Here is a 19,296-nt window from a genome sequence, read left to right as displayed (position 1 = left end):
GAGGGTGGCACTGGAGATAATTAGATGTGGACAGAGTCCTCGTGTGTCTTGGAGGTGACCCAGCAGGCCTGGGGTGTTGACAGATGTTCGGGGCAGGTGGGAGTAGATGCATGGAGAGGAGGCACTTTGAGGGCCTATTGCCTGGTCACAGTAACTGGGGGGCGGAAGCACCGAAGTAGGCTGAAGGCAGTGGAGGAGAGCCAAATGGTCAACCCAGGGACAGCCAGAAGCAACCATCCTCAGCACCATTCTCTAGCAAATGAAGTGGGACACAGACATCTCCCCAGACCCACCATGGGCTGTCACCACAGACTATCATAAGGATTCTCTTTATGGGTCATGCCTGGTCCCTGCCCTTGATAAAATAACCCAATTAAGAAAGGGATGGAAAGGACAGAGCTGAAGGCCCGGAGTAGGAATGCAGCCCGCACTTAATTCTGCCTGCAAACCTTTGGGTACGACGAGCAGAGAAAAACAGACGGCTGAGATGGTGCCTATGAATAGTTAATGGCTCAATATGGCTTTGGGGGCCCAGACCACTGTGAAATGTGAACAGCGCCTGGCGGCCCCTGAGAACTTGTATCAGCGGTAATAATGGCGGGCTGTAGGTACAGAGTGCTGTTGATTTATTTCCCCTTCAAGGATACGTCAGGAAAGGGAGATTTAATAGCGTGGAAATGAGGATGGGTGAGACAGAACAGCGCCACCGTGTAGCTAACCAGTCAGGCTCCGCCGGCCCCATGGCGGCCTGGGCCTGCGCTCTTTCCTCTCCCAGAGGCAGCGCGGAGGCTTCTTCTCCCACACATGTGCCGAGACACATGCAACAGGCAAGTGTGCAACTGCTCATCTCCTTCACAGGCCTCCTGGGGTCTAGGTTTTCAGGGTATCCAGTAATAGCAATGTGCCTGTTCCAGACAGAACATTCCCAGAAGGCAGGGGGAGTCTGGACTCCCCATGCCACACGGTATCACTGACAGACGGGCACAGAGATGGATGCCACGGAACTTCTTTTCCTTTGAGGTTTCGAATCGATAACCCCTTTTCATCAACAAAGGGAGAGAAGCCACAGAGAGGCTGGTCATTCACATTCACTAACGAGGTATTAAGTATCGACTGCGACGGGCACCGTGCCTGGCTCTCGATGTGCCCACCGTACAGAGGACAGACAGACAAGTGGACAGGCACGAGAACTGTGTGAGAAGCTCTGCGGCACGGGGGGGTGGGGGAGACAGGTGATGTCTAGGGGAGACCACTTCACAGCTGGCGATGCTTCCCAGGGCAAGCTGAGACCCAAAGGGTGAGAGGGCATTAGCCAGGGCGAGGGAGTGGAAGAGTGTGTCAGGCAGGGGGAACAGGATGTGCAAAGGCGCAGGAGTAAGAGACCACGTGGGCTGCCACTGGATCCACAGCAGTCCAGTTCTGCTGAAGCACAGAGTGGCAGGTGGAGTGTTCAGAGATGAGGGCGGAGGGGTCAGCAAGGGCACCTGTCTCTCTTTCTCAGAACTCAGTCCTGTGCCGCCCTGCCCTGGGAGACGGAGGGATATGGACAGACCTGCCCTCTAGGAGCTCATAGAATAGAGCGAAGTTCTCCTCCTTCACCCTCCACAGCCTCCACTTCCCTGAGAGCCCTGCTCCCGCCACCAGACCCTGCTGGATTTCCCACCGGGAGGGCAGCTCTGACCCCTCCACTGAGAGCCCCTGCTAACGATGATCCTCCCAGGTCCGGAGGAAGATCCTTCCTGCTCCGTTCACAGATGACTCCCCATTTCTGGTCAGAGCCTTCTCGCGAAGCATACCGACAGAGCAAACGGCAGCACAAGGGACCCCAGTCCGAGGGGTCGACAAGGGTCGACAAGCTTCACCACAAAGAAAACAAAATGCGGAGAGCAGCCACTCTCTCCCTGATGCAATTCAGTCTCCCTCCATGGTCAACACATGAGTCAGAGAGACAGAAGGGCCTGGCAGCAGTCCGTGATTAAATCCACCATGCAGCAAAGGGCTCATCCGTCACTGCTTTCTTTTTCTTTGCACTCCAACAATGTCAAATGACCCTCTTAAAATCCCAAGTAAATAAGGTGATTCGGCCTCTCCTTTTAATTCCCCTCCACTGTGAGTATACCCACCACCCGTGCAAGGGTTCTGACACCCCTCCCTCAAGTTGTAACTACCAATCTTTCCAACTTTAATGATTCTCTGCCCATGTAAGTGCTTTGGATTCTAGGGAAGGCTCCATCACACAGGTACTACCCTGCTGGCTTGCCTGGATAGAGGTGATCAGTGATTGACCTGAATTTCACAGACATTTAAAAAGGTCAAGATACAGTGCTCTGGTTTTGCCTAATGTGAACTTTTTTGTTAAAGACCTCTTAACAAAGCAAATGGGTGGCCATGACCTTAGCTGGCCTAGATCCAGCCCGAACATCACTATCCCCCCTACCAGGCAGGAGGCAGGAGATATGGGAGCTGAGACAGTGGGTGAAGGATAGGGCCAAGGAGGATGGAGGCCCCAGGGGGCCACAGGCTACAGCAGGTCAGCCTTGAGCTTGGACAGCTCCCAGCGAGCATGGCATGACACGTGGGTGACCCACAGTTCCAGATGTGTGAACTTTAGGTCAGTCCTCACCTGGACTGTTCACTGCCCCCTAGAGTTGGAAATGAAAAGAGAGTTATGACTACATGCTCATCACACGGAACCACCAGGGTGGACATCCCTCCAGAGATAGCTGGTATAGACTCCATCCTCCATGCCAGGAATGCAGATGTTAGCACGCTAGGTGGCAGTAAAGATGCAGAATCATGGGGACCCCTGTGAGATACTATAATTTATAGTAGGAAAGGCAGATTTGGTCTTCAACCCTATTCCTGACACAGAACTCCTAAAACCCCTGAAATTTCTTAAGTGATGAGAGTGATCAAGGTGGCTTTTGTTACGTTAATGAGGCGCCTTTGAGAAAGCACTTAAGGATGGGGCTGGTCACCCTGAGAACCACCCAACATGTGATTAGACGGTTGGAACTTGCAGTCCCACACCCAGACCTCCAGGGAAGGGAGAGGGGCTAAAGAATGAGTTCAATTACCAATGGCCAATGATTTAGCCAATCATACCTATGTAATGGAGCCTCCATAAAAGTCCTAAATGACTGGGTTTGGAGAACTTCCAGGTTAGTGAACACACGGAGATTCGGGAAGAGCGGTACGCTGGGAGAGGACATGGAAGCTGCATGCCTTCCCCCCACCTCGCCCCATGCATCTCGTTGATCTTGCTGTTCCTGAGTTACACTGTTTTGTAATAGACCAATAATCTCAACAGTACAATGTTTCTCTGAGTTCTGTCAATCACTATAGCAAAGTCATCAAACCCAATGGTAGGGGTTGTAGGAACCTCCTATCTAGAGACAGTTAGTCAACTGGCATCCAAAGTGGTGGGGGAAGAAGACTAAGGTAATGGATGCTTCACCCTGGGGAGGTGGGAAAAGTGACTAAGGGAAGAGGTTACTCTTCCAGGCCACCCAAGCGCCCCTGAGTCCATCAAATGAACATTTACCATGTGCTCCAAACAATGCTAAGTGCCCTGGAGGATCCTAAGAAATAGGAGACTTGAGGGCGCCTGGGTGGCTCAGTTGGTTAAGTGACTGCCTTCGGCTCAGGTCATGATCCCGAAGTCCCGGGATCGAGTCCCGCATCGGGCTCCCTGCTCAGCAGGAAGCCGGCTTCTCCCTCTGACCCTCTTCCCTCTCGTGCTCTCTGTCTCTCATTCTCTCTCTCTCAAATAAATAAAATCTTTAAAAAAAAAAAAGAAATAGGAGACTTGGAAACTCTACTTTGACACTCAGTATCTCATCAATCAACACCTCAGTCCTTCCTGCTCCCTCCCCCATACCGAGTCCATCTACCTGCTAGCATCTCCAGTACCACCACCTCCCAGTCCCACCCAAGACTCATCTAGAACAACAGTCTCTCCACTGCAGACCCCAAACCCCAGCCCTCCCTATGCAGCCCATCCATCACACAATACGCCAGTGGGAACTTTTCCAAAATACAAATCTGTCATCGGAGCTTGCACACCCACCTGAGAGACTTTCAGTGTGTCCCCCCCCCCCCCCCGTTGCTAAGGTGACAATAATATTCCTTCAAGCGCTCTGCTCAGCCCTGTGGTCTGGCCCCACCCAGTCGTCTGCATTCTGGCCTTCTTTCAATCCCTCTTAATTTCCCCCACTACTTTCCAGAAGAGGGCATTTCAACATGTTGTTCCTTCTGGCAGCAATGCTTTCCTTCTCTGCCTCACCTATTCAGCTCCTTCCAATCTCATCTGGAATGTAACTTGCAGGAAAGCCTTCCCAAATCATCTCTGTGTCAAGTCTTCCTTTTATAACCATCCAGAACACTGTGTGCCTGCTCGGCACTTACCACTGTCTCTAAGCTGTTTATTTATGTAATCATTTGACTAATAAGTCTCCTCCCTAAACCTGTTAGCTCTAGGACAAGAGCTGGGCTGGTTTCTGTCGTCACTGTGTGGTCAATACTCAACAGGGCATCCAGCACACACCATGAGCTTAGTGCATATTTGTTGAGTCAAAGAATCTTGATCTCCAGGGGGTTGCAACAGCTAGTCTAGTTCAGGATGATTCACATCTAGGTTCAAGAAAATGGACATCCAGAAATGGAAATAAAATAGCCACCCAAAGTAGCTGGAGGAACCCCTGGGTGATGAGGAGGATTCCAGCTCCCCTGTGACTTAAAGAGAAGCTTTAGAGCAGGATACGCATCAGAAGATACCCATCACCTTCATCTTGACAACACAGGTGGGATCCTGGGCCCTGTGGACCACCATGGGAAGCTCATTGAGTCCATAAAGCCTCGAGAATGCACTGAGGCATGAATCTCTCCCCACCGCACAACCCAACCCTACTCGGTACCCTGCCCATGCAGGAGCTCTGGGAGTGCAGGGCATCCAAACTGAGTGACTATCCTGGGCAAGCTGCTGATGCCTCCTTGATGTTGCTCCACTAAGGAAGAGATGTCATTCAGAAAACTCACAGAAAGATCATGATACTCCATGAAAAGAGGTATGAGAGAACCTGCTTAGAATGAAAGCACAGCTTTCCTTCCGATCTCAGCTCTACTAGGCACTCGCGAGGTGACCACCACTAAGTCACTGTGCCACGGGTCCGTTTTCTCACGTATAAAGTCAGGATAAGAATCATAATCTCTATCTTCTGAGGCGGTTGCGAAGATAAATGAAATGATAATGTATACCATGCCCTGGCACAGAGGCCGCCAATTCCACTTTCCATTATAAGAGAAAAATCCCGATTCTACTTCTCTACAAAAATAGATAAGCTTAAAAATCAAATTCAGGAACACACTGTATTCCTTTAAAAAAATTAAGATTCTTCTTTCCTGATTATCACAGTAATACATTTTCACTGAGAGGCAACAGTAGGTAGGCGATAAGGACCCATTGAACGGATTCAAATTCAGCACCACTTCCTACCAGCTGCTCAGCCCGGGAGAGCTACCTTACCCCGCCGCTTCCAGTCTGCATCCATAAAATGAAGATGCTAACATTTCCCAGTTTTAGCCTTGCTGCGGAAATTAAATGAGATAATTTATATGAGCTTCTTGATACAGCACCTGACACCTTGTGAGGATTCAGTAAACATTATTTCAGTTGTTACCCTCCTCACTGTCACTCCTGATGACACTTTTTAAAGCCAGAAACATACAAAAGTAGGAAATGAAATTTATAATGCTTCCACCCATAAGCAAATTTCAGTATGTATTTTTCTAATAATCAATCAATACGTTTACAAAATTGAGGTCATACACTGTGAACTTGGTTGTATGCTGATATTTTCACTTTTTATGCCATCATTATTAAGAACAGGATGTCAAATTTCCATAATATTCCATCATATGTTGATAGTTTTTTACCAGATGTTGGTCTTATAAATAATGCTGCAATAAACGTATTTCTGCATGGACCTTTGTCCTCATTTCTAATTATTTCTTTAGGACAGACTTCTAAACAATTGTTGTATAACAGAGCACATGGGTTTTCTTTTTTTAAATTCTTAACATAATGCCAAGTGCTTTCCTCAATTTATATGGTGCCTACCACAGTACTTAACATGCTGAGGGGCTGGATAAAGAGCTGTCACAGGGAGAAAAGAGAGTAAAAAAATATAGGCTTACTGAATAGAAGAAAGATTTTATCTTTTATTTTACATTTCCTTGAATGCCAATAGAGTTGAACATTTTTCCATGTTAATTATTTTTATGTTAATTATTTCTCATGTTAATTATTCTTTTATGCCATTCTATACTCATGTCTTTAGTAAAATTTTGGTATTTTTATTAATTTATAAATGCTTTTTATATATTAAAGCTATCACCTCCTTGACTTACTTGTGACAGTATTATTCTTAATTTACTTTGTGTTGCATTTTTGACACAAATTATATTTTAATTTTAATGTCGTCAAACCTTCTGGCTTTAGTTACAAGACCTACTATTCTTAGGGCTGGATGAAAATTCAACCATGATCTCTACTAACTTTTTTGTGTTCTCCTTTTTTATACATAACTCTTCCTCAATAAATGCGTTTCATTGGTTGGCAGAAGGTAACTGCCTATCCTAAAGTATTTTGCAAAATTTCCCAGCACCGTGTGAATAGAATAGTTCTTTTGATGCTGCTGCTGTAACCATAGGCCAAAGACCTACCACTGACTACCAGGATTTATTTTTGACTTATGGATTCTAGTCCACTGTTATGTCCACTGAATTTTACATCAGCTCTTAAGGGGGAAAACTCATCTTCCTCAGAGCCTGAGTCAATGGATCCTGTCATACTGTGACCCCAAGGACATCAATACCACTGCCTTCTCTCAGATGACAGCCCCCTGTGACAGAACCAGCCTGGGCATTAACACCAAGACCCCAGGGCAGGAGAACATGGTGTCAGTGTGACAGAGGTCTTTGGTATCATTAATACCATTCGGGCCCCAAATCCTCACCTCATGTATTCTCTTTCAAGCCACGGTTTACGTTTGTTTTCTGTGTATATTCTCTAAAGTCCAGACTGGTCAGGAAAGAGCCTGCGGGGATGCCTGCTCACCACAGAGCTAATTTTTTGAGCAAGAAGTTGAAGTGTCAAGGACAGTTCTCAGCTATCTATGGCTACTGCCTAAACCTCATTGGCTCTCGGTCCTTTACTTGCTCCATCAGCCTCAAGTAATCCTGCCGATATCTCCCTCTTCCTTCACACTTTCATAACCCGGGTCCAGGACAACACACTGTTCTGGTTCTCCACCTTGTTTCTAGAAATTCCCTCCTGGCCTTTTAGTACTTCCTGCTCATTTTCCCAGCTTCTGCATGTTGGAGATCTGAGGCATTAGTCCTAGTCATCAAACCTCTTTGCCCTTCTGCTTATACACCCCCCCACAGTGATCTCATCCAGTCTCAGGATTTTAAACACCAAGTACAGGCTGATGACATTTCCAGTCTGGATCCCTCCCAGATATTCAGACCAATGTATCCAAAAATCAACAGCTAGACTTCTAACATGTCCCAAAGTGAACTGACCTTCCCCGGCAAACCAGCTCCTCCCATGGCCTTCCCCCATCACAGTCTGTCAGCACATCCACCAAAACAGAGCCAGAATCCAAATGCATCCTTCTGCCCTTGCTACCACCACCCTGGAACGGGCCGTCACCAACAGTCTCCGAGACGGTCTCCCTGGCTCTGCCCCGTGACCCTCTTCGGCGTTAAGTCAAAGTCCTTACTACACCACCTCCCTATTTTTACTTCCTGATATTCTGCCCCCTGTTCACATTCCTCCAGATGCCCCTGCCATTCCCCAGACAAGATGGGCACACCCCTCCTCTGGGACTTCGTCCCTGCTGCCCACCCCCTTCCTCCCCAGTGGTCCTTGCACACAATTCCACTTCTGTCAGCATTTTCCTCATCGTCACCTTCTCCAGGAGGCCTTCCCTGGTCCTAATGGAATGTCAGTTCTCCCAAAATAAAATAGCAACTCTCCACTTCGCACTCTCTTTCCCTGCCTTGTTTGTTTCTTTGGCACTTACACTGAACAGACTCTACATTTTACTTAATAAGCTTGATTCTTGACTGCCCCCCTCACCAGAAACTAAGCCCCACGAAGACAGGCATTTCTGTCTGTTTACTGCAATACGCATAGATCCCCAAAAGTGTTTGGCACATAGTAGGCTCTTAGCTACTCAATGCACAAATGGATGACTACATGGATGGATCAACAAATCCTTCTTTGACAAACAAGGAAGCAGAGTCGTCAGAAAGCCTCCCCAGCTCAGAATTTCAACCTAGAACTGAAGATGTCAGGGGGTCTCTGTTTACAACACTGTGAATAGGAAATGAGGGGTTAAGATGGTAAAACTATGGATCAAAACTGGATCTATTTATCAAGCCCTGTTCTGCTTTACCATGCAGCAGGGCCTCTGTCCCCTGGCATCTTTAGAATGTAGTTTTTCTGGAAAAAAATTAAAGGGAGAACAATGCGAACCTCAAGGCAACTGTCTTCTTGAGTTGGCCCAGAAAGGGAAAAAGACATCAGCAAGACAATGCCCCACACCAAGTGAGAGAGCGAGTGACCGATCTGACTGAAAGGAAGAAGAGGTATTCATTCATCAGAACAAAAGAGACCAGGACGGCTGGACCAGCAGAGAAATAAGGTGCTCTTGTAGGGGCCCCACAGACGAAACGGTGATTACAAAACAAAACAGTCCTAATAAGATTACAGCCAATAATGACTGTGCTACAAAACTCTGGAACGATGTTAGGATTTTAATAAGCATCCCCCAAAGAGCACTCAGTCAATTTCACAAATGCCCATTCTCATCACTTAATTCTAAGGGGGGGGGGGTGGAAGGCGGCTCCACCTAGCTGTTTCTAAATTAATAATGTGCTTCATTTCTGTTATACCTCAGAAACAAAGCCACTGTAACATTTCAAGCTGTTTTGGGAGAATTTTAATATTCTTCCTGCTGATATAAACAGAATCTTATTAACTAAGTCCCAGAGATGCCACATTTGGGATATAATCCAGGCCCTGGTGCCAAGAGCAATGTTAACATTTGAAAATACCTCATGTGCACACTTCATTTGGACAAGTAAGGCAATACAAGCTTTTCCCTAGAAAAATGGAAAGGGAGAAAAAAGGTAACTCTGTACCCCCTTGAGAAAGGCTGCTTAATCCCAATTTGGATAAAGACTATGATGGTAAATGGTACACACTGTCTCTCTCTCTCTCTCTCTCTCTCTCCTTTTTCTCATTTTTCCTACCATCGACTCTCCCTCAGCTCTAAAGAAGCTGTGTTATAAATAAAGCCAGGTCCATTCCATAGATGGGAAAACAAAGAGAGAAAACCCATGTGACTCACATATAGATGGAAACTGCATCCCAGGAGGGGTGCCTGGGTGCCTCAGGTAGTTAAGCATCTGACTCCTGATTTCAGCTCAGGTCATGATCTCAAGGTCATGAGGTTGAGAACCAGGTTGGGCTCCATGCTGGGCGTGGTGTCGGCATGAGACTCTCTCTCCCACTGCCCCTCCCCCTCCTCTTTCTCTTTCTCTCTCTGCATCACAGGAGGCCACACACCTCTCAACACAACTGAGGTCCCTGACATGGCTCCCGGGGGCCAGCTCCCCGCCCACAGCTTCTACAACATCTCCTGAACACCCCAACGCCCCAGGGCGCTCAAGGCTTCCAGGCACAATACGCTGCCAGTCATGTGAGCAGAACGTGGCTGTGTCACCAGATGCAAGCATTTCGAAATAATCCTGATCCCGTTCTTATGACTCAGCCTCTAATGACGGCCCAGACTCGTGAGGCAGCGGCAAATCTGCAGGACTTCCCATCACAACACAGGAAAAGCAAGTCACAGAATTGTGAAGAGAACAAAGTGAAATGAAGAAAGAAGCAGGGAGGGAAGGTACGGTTGTCTGTTCGTACACCGTCTGGACAAAGTACCTATCATGTGAATATACTGCTAACAGACACTTCTATCTCACTGCTGTTCTTGTACTGGGAATCAGAGAGAAAACCAGAAGGCATCAGGCAGTGTGACAAACCAGAGAAGCCAGACTCCAGCTTAGGATGAGCTAGGATTCAGCTCCACTTGAGACCTGATTTTATGCCTCCTGATACAGATGCAGACAAGAGTATACATACACAAATGTACATGACACATCAATTTCTTGGTGTTCCCAGCATACAGAAATGCCTCCAGGAGAAGCAGTGAGTAACAACTGTGTTGAACAACACTTAGAGGCTTGATTTGAGTTCAAAAATAATTTCCTCCATTTGTAAATAAGTTAGACGTTCACAGGCTGAGACACCGCCTTCATGTGAGAAGCTCAGATTCAGCAAAGAAAAATAACAAAGCATTCTTTTCCTTGAATTAAAAATCAGGTCACAGTAAACTCAAAAATAACTCTGTAAAGGCTAAGGATGGGAACAGAAGAGTTATTCTATAAATAATCACTAACATCCATATTCATTGTGAGGCTTTGAAACTCACTGGACAAGTAGTTTCAGAAAAGCAAAGGCTGATCTTGCTTAAAGAACGTCATCCATATTCACGTCCTGAATGCACCCTAATCAACAAATCAAAGTGCTCGACTAATTAAATGCTGATTGCTTGTTGCACAAGGGTGAAAGTCAACCACCTTAGCCAAGGTTTGAGTTATTCTAAGAAATGATGATAGTTAAGCTTTTCGAGCCATTTTATGCCTAATGAGTACATTACCCTAAATGGAAACTTCATTTAGGCTAATGATTACCTTGGTTTAACAAATAACTAACTGATAACATTCTGTTTTTTATTCCCCAAATTTTGTAACTAACACCCTGGACACGGCTGATAAACTTTGAACACTTTCCTGGTCTTGACCACTGACAGTCCAGGAATGATCTGGTGACCCCGAGTCATTGCTCGGCCCCATGATGGAGGGCACGTGGTGGCTAATCTAGTACCATAAATGACAGACTCACTATCGCTCCCCTGCCTCGGAGGAGAACATTTCCCAAAATCAAGGTGGCGAGGCAAACTGCAGGAGATTTACTCTTGAAGTAAAAAAAGAGCAATAAAAGGGATCCCAGGCCTGAGCATCTTCTCGTTTCCTCCCTAGGGAAGTCCCGGGAGCTGCTTCTAATTGCTGATGTTCAGCGTATGATTTCCTTATCATTACTGCTATTTACCCTTTTTTCCTCAGGATGGCATTACCATGTTTACCTGAAGGGTAATGCATGCTTTAGCTAAATGAGAAAATCATTCTCTCTTCTCTAATCCTTAAGACTTTTGCATACGATGCTGCTTAAATGAATTTAAAGTATCTCACCAAGTCGTCAACAAAAATTATTTACTCTACCTGGCTCACACCTTTTTGATTTACATGGTGCTTTCTAACGTTGCATGTGTAAACAAGAAACTACTCACATCAGGAGTGATGTCATTCTTGCCCAACTGTCTCTCCTTCAAAAATTAATCAGGCTAACTGGAGGGACATTATGGAAAATCCCCCTTAAGTAATGTGGATTAAAGATGTGCCTCCCCCTTCCCAAGAGAGGGGGGATGTTGAATTCTTCCAGAACATCAAACTCAGGCAACATGGGAAATAAGTCTGCCTATTGGGTAAAAGCCTAGGCTCTGGATGCTGACAGATCTGGATTTCAATCCTGGACTATGAGTTTGCTTTGGTGGCCTTGGACGGTTAATGAACCAACCAAAACCTTGGTTTGTTCCTCTGTAAAATGGAAATAATTACCCTTTTCTCTTGACTCCTGATAAGGCACCAATTAATATGCCTACCAAGTCTGTAGCACTGGCTTGATAAATGTCAGATGCTAATATTTTTAATTTTATCTGTAAAATCATTAGTAATGCCCAGCCAGTAGCATAACAGTTTTGAAAAGAGCAGCAAAAAAAAAAAGCAGAGATTTTTGTAAACTTGATCCAACAAGACCTTCAGACCTTCATGCATCCCTCACTGTGACTGGGAGAAATCCCTAGCCTGCATTTTCTCCCAGAGAAGCAAGGCAGCAGACTGACAAAAGGGAAACGTACTGATTGGCTTCCAAGAGTCATCAATAAATGGCACCATCCCCCAAGTCACAGCTAAGGTAGCAATCTAGGAGCCACCCTTGATGTCACCTCTCTTCTCTCATCTCTCAACCCATCAGGCTGTACCATAGACTCTACCTTTAAAACATATCCCCAATTCTCCCCCGCCGCCCGCACACCCAGGGCTCCGTCCCAGGGCCATCATCTGTCTACTCGCCAGCAATACGGCAATGAACCCTGCCTCCCACTCCTTACCTTCTGTCACTACCCAGTCTCCCCAAATCCAGTCTCCATCCTACAGCCAGAGTCTGTTTAACACCCTCTCAGGGCTCCCTACTGCCTTGGTAGTAAAGCCCAAATCCCAACAGGCCTCTGCCAACCCATGCAAGCTCATCTGCCCCCAGGGTCTCTCACTCTGTGTTCTCAGAGCACCGCCTCCATTCCTCAAACACACTCAGCCGGTTCCCAGCCCTGGGCCCCAGGCACAGGTTGCTTCCTCTACAAGACCAGTGTCTCCCTTGCTGCCTCCCTCCTGGCCAACAAGATAGAGCTGAAACATTCCCTCGTAAGAAGAGAGAATCTAAGACTCGGAAGAAGATGATCTATTCCTCTCACAGTACTCCACTTGTTTTTGTTTGTTTTTATTTCACAACAGTTTTCTCGAATTTAATTCCACTTTGGCTTTTTGACCTGGGTCTCTCCACTCTGCCTGCAGGCTTCCCAAGAACGATTGGGGTGTCCTCTTTCCTTCACCACCAGGCTGCCTGCACTTAGCACCATACTCCGCACAAGCACTAACTTGGCCCAATCTGAATTCTTTGAGGGTTGTGATGGGGCAGAGGGAGGTCTGGGTTTTATTCTGCATAGTTGCAAGGAAAAGAGCAAACCCACATGAGGGGATGCTGTGGGGGAGCCTACACATCTCAGGGACAGGAAGGCACCCTTGTCTCAGAGAGTTGCCTGCCTTGTGAGTAGTGAGGTCCCCAGCCCTGAATGCATTCAAAAGCAGGGACTAGTCAACAGGGCACAGGAAACAAGAGACTGAGCTGCACAGCTGGCAGGGGCTTTCATGTCTAGGACTCCATGACACGAAGGAGCTCAGGCTTTGGCAATGATGAGCCCCCCGCGGCGGGGCAGGGGAGGGAGAGCAGGAACGGGGTGGCAACTGGACCTGCCCACGTGGCTTCCTGACCTCCGTTTTAGGGAAGATGCTCCTCCGGTCACAGCCATTGCTGAAGGCCAAACATCACTCCTCACGGGCTCGCCAGACACGGAGTGAGTACCATCTCTGTGCCCGGCCGGCCCAGCTTGTCTCTGGAAAGAGACACAGTGACATTAGAGGAAACAGATCGCTCGTGCATAAGCTCTGCAGCGCACTCACATGTGTCTGGTGTGGTTCTCGCTCATCCGGGCCTCCCCGGCGCCCCCAGGACACGGGCACTGTCAGAGGCACCACTGGACGCAAGAGAACACCGACATGCCCAGAGAGGTTAACGCACAGCGCCCAAGGTCAACTATTCTACAAGCGAAGCGGGGATGAGGACCCAGGCAGGCAGACAGGAAACACACGCCCAACCTCACCACAATCTGCCTCACGGCAATGGGAGAGAAAATTCAGCATGTACCATCTTTTTCAGTATCTCTAGAGGAAACCACTGGTGGTGTTCAAAAACCCACTGAACATCCTCGTTAAGGCTGCCAGATGGCGACAGATTCCAAGGAGCCAATTAAGAACCCCTAAGTCAGAGCATCGTTAGGGTGAGTTTCAAGGAAGGGGTTCCTGAGAAGGCAAACACAAAGCCCTTGGAATGCCCTGAGAAATCTGGTCCAGCCCCTGAAGCTTCTCGCACGGGGGCTCCTACCTTCCCCCCCTCCCCCAGAAGGCCCACAGTGAGCTCTGCCGTGTGTCCCCACAAGGCCTTCCAAAAACTGCACGGGCCTGGCAAACACAGCAAGATGCTTGCAAGAGTCCCTGCTACCTGGAAAAGCCAAACTGCGAGACATTATTCCATTACTCCGCACACAAGTTGTCGGTGAAACCCAAGCAGCACTCAGTTGAATTCTGGGTCCTGTTGTTTCCCAGCTGGGATGCGTGGGGCAAATGACTCGCCCCTCTGGGTCTCTGCTCACCTGTCTAACCCAATGGCTCCCTGAGCTGTGATGATATGGAAGTTAACAGACACGATCAGGAAATGCTAATATAATCCAACAAGTTAAAATTGCTTTTACTGTGTTACAACCAGTATAATTATTATAAGCAAGAGAAACGTCATATAAATATCATCAGAGCTGCCATTTATTAAGCATTAACTATATGTCAGGCAACATCTTCTGTAATACACTTGGGTTGTTGTATTTAATCCTCAAATGCCCCCCATCAAGGTGTATAGTCCTTTGTCCTAAGTGACACTGATCTCAGATTCAGTCTCCTCTCGTCCAGGTTCTCTGGCGTCCAGCTTGAGAACACCGAGGGGGGCCTACTGGCGAGCCCGTTCCACGCCTGTCCTTCTGCCCAGGCCACTGCCGTCCCACACTCCCCAGGAATGGCCCCTGCAGGCCAGGGGCAGGCCCACAAGCAGAGAGCCCTTCCAACGGGGCCTATTCTAAATTGGAACCCCAACACCAGCTCCAGCATTCTCTTGATTTACAAGTATAAAGGATGGTGAGTAAATGATTTACAGGTGCACATCGATTTCCTTCATGGTCTCCGATCAAAATTGTTTTTAACTGTCAGGGAAGAGCTCTAGGCTTTGGCTGTGCCACTCCATTGCAGACCGGCCCTGGGTTTGCCCTGGCTGCTCGTGCGCAGCCCAACCGGTCACCTGGGTTCCTACTGGCCCAGCGTGAGATGGTCAGGGGAGGCCTCACCCGCAGGCCAGGGAACCGACAGCCTGCGGCAGGGGCAGGGAAGGGGAGGCAGCGGCTAACCCGGCTGTGACTCTGGGCGGAGGAAAGGGGGCACAAGAGCAGTGCTGGGCCCTGTGCTAGATGCTTCCTGGGGCTGTCGGGGGATCCAATGTGATGACACACCTGAAGGGCTCAGCCCCGGGCCTGCCCAGCATAGGCTCCAGAAATGTTGACTGTGGTTGCTGTGATTTACTCCTGCAATTATTATTTTTAGCTGTTACCATACTCGATGAATCTGAAGTCCTGCATGGCTCAAAATCAGAGCACAGCTCATTCATTTAACTTTAAAAAAGGAATTTCATCCTCAAATGTCTCCAAATGGCATTCGAAAGGATCTAAATATACAGTCCCCGCAACTTTGATCAAAACCCCTTCCTCTCCCCCACTGATTCTTCTTCCCAAAGTAGAGCTGGCCTCATTAAGTGCACGCCCCCAAAATCCCTCATTCACTCTCCATCTAAATGTCTCTTATTTCTTTGCCCCTAATTATTTGACTGGCTTAGCCTCTCTTCCCACCAGGAAAACATTTCCCCTCTATTTTCAAAGAAGGGGGCGGGGAGAAAAAAATGGGGTCAGCAATTACAGCGTTCTCTTTGGTAGCGAGGAGAGCATGGAGCTCTCTGGACATGGCCCTAGTAATAATTTTGTCCTATCCTAGTATCATTAATATGGACAACCATGTCATTTGGGGATACTGTCCCCATTTTCATGAGATGCAGAGATGAAGCTCAAGAGGGGTGGAGACAACTTCCAGGTCACACACCCAAAGGTGGAAGACACTCCGTTCGGCTTCCCCAACAGAACTATGCCATCCAGAAAGCCTCTTCTCTATGTGAAACAGAACCACACAGAATTCCACTGGTGGAGGTGGTTCTGCCCAAGCGTGAGGTCCAGCCTCCCTTCCCGAGTTCTCTGACCCTCCCACCTCCACTCCCTCATTCACAAACCGGGGGTGATAATATTGATTTCATAAGGTTGTCCTGAAAATCCGAAGAGCATAGTATTTCCTCCCTTCAACCCGATGAGCCAGTTTAAAACAACAACAACAACAACAACAACAAAAAAAAAACCCTATGTCATCTCCCAAATGTGGAATCAACAACTTTTTCTCCTGTTGACTATCAAATCCCACACCATGGTAAGAATTACTCAAAAAAAGTGCTTACTATTTCCTATTTCCAAAATATATTTTCCATTAGGTAATTCAAAGCTATTAAGGCTGCCAAAGCCCTAAATAGCCAGGCTGCATCACAGCCAGCATGGCATGACCCGCGCACTCTACATGAATTGCTTCTAAAAGCAGATATGGAGGTACTTTGATTTTGCCCTGATAAGACTCAAACTGATAGAAACACTGTAAATATCCTCCCCAAAGTTGGAAGCAGACAACATTACCATCAGCGGCAAACGTGAAACCATTTTCATAAACTGTGGAGCCCAGAACCACAAGAGTGGCTTGCGTGACAGATGAGAAAATACCGGGCTTGACTGAATCAGAGGAACCACATATTGCAGGACTGTACTTTGCTTCCATGATGGGCCCCCTGAGAGTTCAACCCAGTGTCAGTCATGAGATACAAAACAAGCAGCCCACCTTCCAGCCTGAGAATGTCCAGGAAAGTTATATTAGAAGGTGAAAAATTGATTCGTGTGGTCAGTGAGCATGCAATCACGGGGATCAAGTTTTAAAAGGTGCATATGATACACTTTGTACACAAATAAGAAACCACAAGAAATGCAGGGAAATATGAACTCTTCCAAACACTAAATGCCATAAATCCATATTTTATGTTCTTGGGCATTAAGACTCAAGCACTTTTAGGAATTTCAATGTTCCACTGTAGCCTTTTCAAACTTGTGTACTTGCCAACCCAGTGAGAGTTGATATTGATTTTTTGTTACAAAGCCAGGAACCGAAAGAGCTTGGAACCAAATCTATGATCCAGGGTAGCCGGTTTTTCTCCATGCATTTCCAATTCCATAGCATTTTCAGGTGACACTTCCACCTTGTTATACATAGGACAATTAAGCAGAGTGATGCGAGATGCCAGGTGTATATCAGTTAAGTGAGTTTCAATTTCATTCCATGTTGTGTACAGTTCCCTTCTTCTTTCACGCGCACGCGCGCGCGCACACACACACACACACACACACACACACACACGCAATAGCAACTGAGCCAAGTTTTCTCTTACTTTATCTCAAAGAAACACTGAAAATGGGATGATCTAAAGACACGGTCCCCAGCTTTCCCGTTATTTTCAAGGCTGAGGACACGACTTCACCAGGGGATTCTGGCAGCATTATCCCATCTTAATTTTTGGAGAATTAACACTGAGCCATTTGCACTTATTTCTGAAACACTTTCAAATGATCAGTTTTAAGAGTTGTGTCATTCTCTTCTTTGGAGCCTCCCAGCAGCTCTGTTTAGGATCTCAGGGAGGTGCAGGAGAGGAAAGCGGATCTAAGACTCAGTTATGATACAGGCTGGCACCCAGTCTGGGAGGAGGGGGCCTTTGGGGAGGTTAAGGCCAGCCTTTAGCTGGTTAGGTCCTCACCGAGAGTCCCAGAGCTTTGCTCTTCGACGTGAGTCAACCACTGGGTGAGGTGCCCAGGAGCAGCGGGGGGAGGAGGCGGGGGAGAGGTGCCCAGGGCTCCATGTTACGGCTCTCACCTCCTCATTGCCTTATTTGTACTCCCCCAGTCCCATTTCAGGCCACTTAAGAGATATCCAGACCCAGACCGGCCGATAAGCCTGGCCTGCGTGGTGTGACTGGAGAGTGGGCTCATTCTACCTTCTATTTACCTTCTATTTCCCTGAGTACTCTGTTTCCAAGCCCACTCGCTGGGATTCTTGCCAGTGAGCCAAAGCGACGTGGAAGTGCAGTTCCCTTCACACCGGAGAGCCTCCGCAGCAGGGACGTGAGCTCAGCCCCGTCCCGGGCACACCGGACGCCCAGAGGCAAAGCAGACCAAGCATGACAGCTCTGGAAGGGACCTTCTGAGCCCCAGCTCTGCACTATTTCTTCAAAGATAAGGAAAGCGAGGCCCAGAGATGTAAGGGTCTATCACCCCTACACGTGAGGTCCCATTACCCCGGGTCACATTTCAGCATATTCATTAAGAGCAAGGTCTTCCTAGTTAAATACATCTCTGATTTCCACCTCAGCTACCTTGAGCTGTGTGACCTTGGTCAAGTCTCTCCGCACCTGAGACCGAGCCCCCCAGGTGTGAGTGTGGGGACGAGAGTGAGAATGTGCTCACCTCAGTAGGGGTGTGGCTAAGAATCAGGGAGAGTTCACAGGAAGTGTTTGGCATGGTGCCTGGCATGGAGTAAGGATGCAATAAACTAACTGGAGCACATGCAATGATGATGATGCATTTCCTAGCATCCCTTCGAACAACAATCTTTCAGGGTTCATTTTCTTCAACGCAACAATGATATACTGAACATACACTCAGGGCCAGGCACTGTGCGGGTTCAGCAAGGAGGCTGCCGGACCCCGTCATCAACCTTGGCCTGAATGGCTTGCCTGGTGCCTAATTAACAATCTCATCGTGCTCAGGTAAAGGCACCATGTGGTCACCTGTTTGATCCACGACTGACACAGAAGAAGCCCTGAGCCAGGGGCAAGGAGTCTTAGCCCTTTAGGACTACATTGCTACCATTTCCTAAACTCGTATTATGTGTGTTGCCAGATTTGCTTCCCCAGCAGCTGAGCTTCCCTTCAGTGGACGAGGTCAGAGGCCTGGCGTCTTGCACATGGGTAACAGCTCCAGGTGGTGGTCAGCCCACAGTCTGCTGAAGGAGGAAAGTGCGGGGAGACCTCCACAGCCCCATACTCTGCCTTTGACCTTCCAGACTCTAGCTGCTACCATTTGGGAGGTGAGTGCTGAGCCAGGTCAGGGGGAGGTCAGGCAATGAATCCTGGCTTCAAGGCCCGGCCATGGCCTCTGCACCTCACTGAGGGTCCTTGCAGGATCAGGCAGGAGCCAGTTAATTCAAGAGTCAGAGAGCATAAAAGGTGCTGATCTGAGGCACACAGTCGTGGGGTTCGTTTTGGATGAGGGAAGAGAGTTGAAGTCCAAAATCATCAAGCATCGCTGTCAGAGTGATCACTAACCTCCATGAGCACCTGCTATTCAGACTGCATGTGTACATGATGACTGTCCCATTTTACTCAGGAGGACACTGAGGCTTAGCCAGAATGGGTAGCTAACCTGTGGATGCACAACAAGTTGCAGACACAGGCTCTGCACCCAGGTGGCCCCCGAGAGTCTCTGTACA

At 47.9% G+C, this 19,296-nt stretch overlaps 1 protein-coding gene across 2 annotated transcripts in view; it reads right to left on the bottom strand.

The window, feature by feature from the left end:
- SPOCK1 (SPARC (osteonectin), cwcv and kazal like domains proteoglycan 1) overlaps positions 1-19,296 on the bottom strand; it is a 603,296-nt gene that overhangs the window by 261,651 nt on the left and 322,349 nt on the right. The window contains exon 1 of one of the 2 annotated variants that reach the window (XM_073887824.1): positions 9,420-9,453. The exons of the other annotated variant lie outside the window; for it this stretch is intronic. Coding sequence (XP_073743925.1) covers positions 9,420-9,438 — 19 coding nt within the window. The 5' untranslated portion in view covers positions 9,439-9,453. Of the gene's footprint in view, positions 1-9,419; positions 9,454-19,296 lie in introns of those variants that run through there. 2 annotated transcript variants of the gene reach the window in all.

This window comes from Callorhinus ursinus, unplaced genomic scaffold, assembly GCF_003265705.2.
Source record: "Callorhinus ursinus isolate GAN/ISIS: 27379988/994484 unplaced genomic scaffold, GSC_fseal_2.0 scaffold83, whole genome shotgun sequence".
Taxonomy (NCBI): Eukaryota; Metazoa; Chordata; class Mammalia; order Carnivora; family Otariidae; genus Callorhinus; species Callorhinus ursinus.
This window is presented reverse-complemented; position numbering and strand designations above follow the sequence as displayed.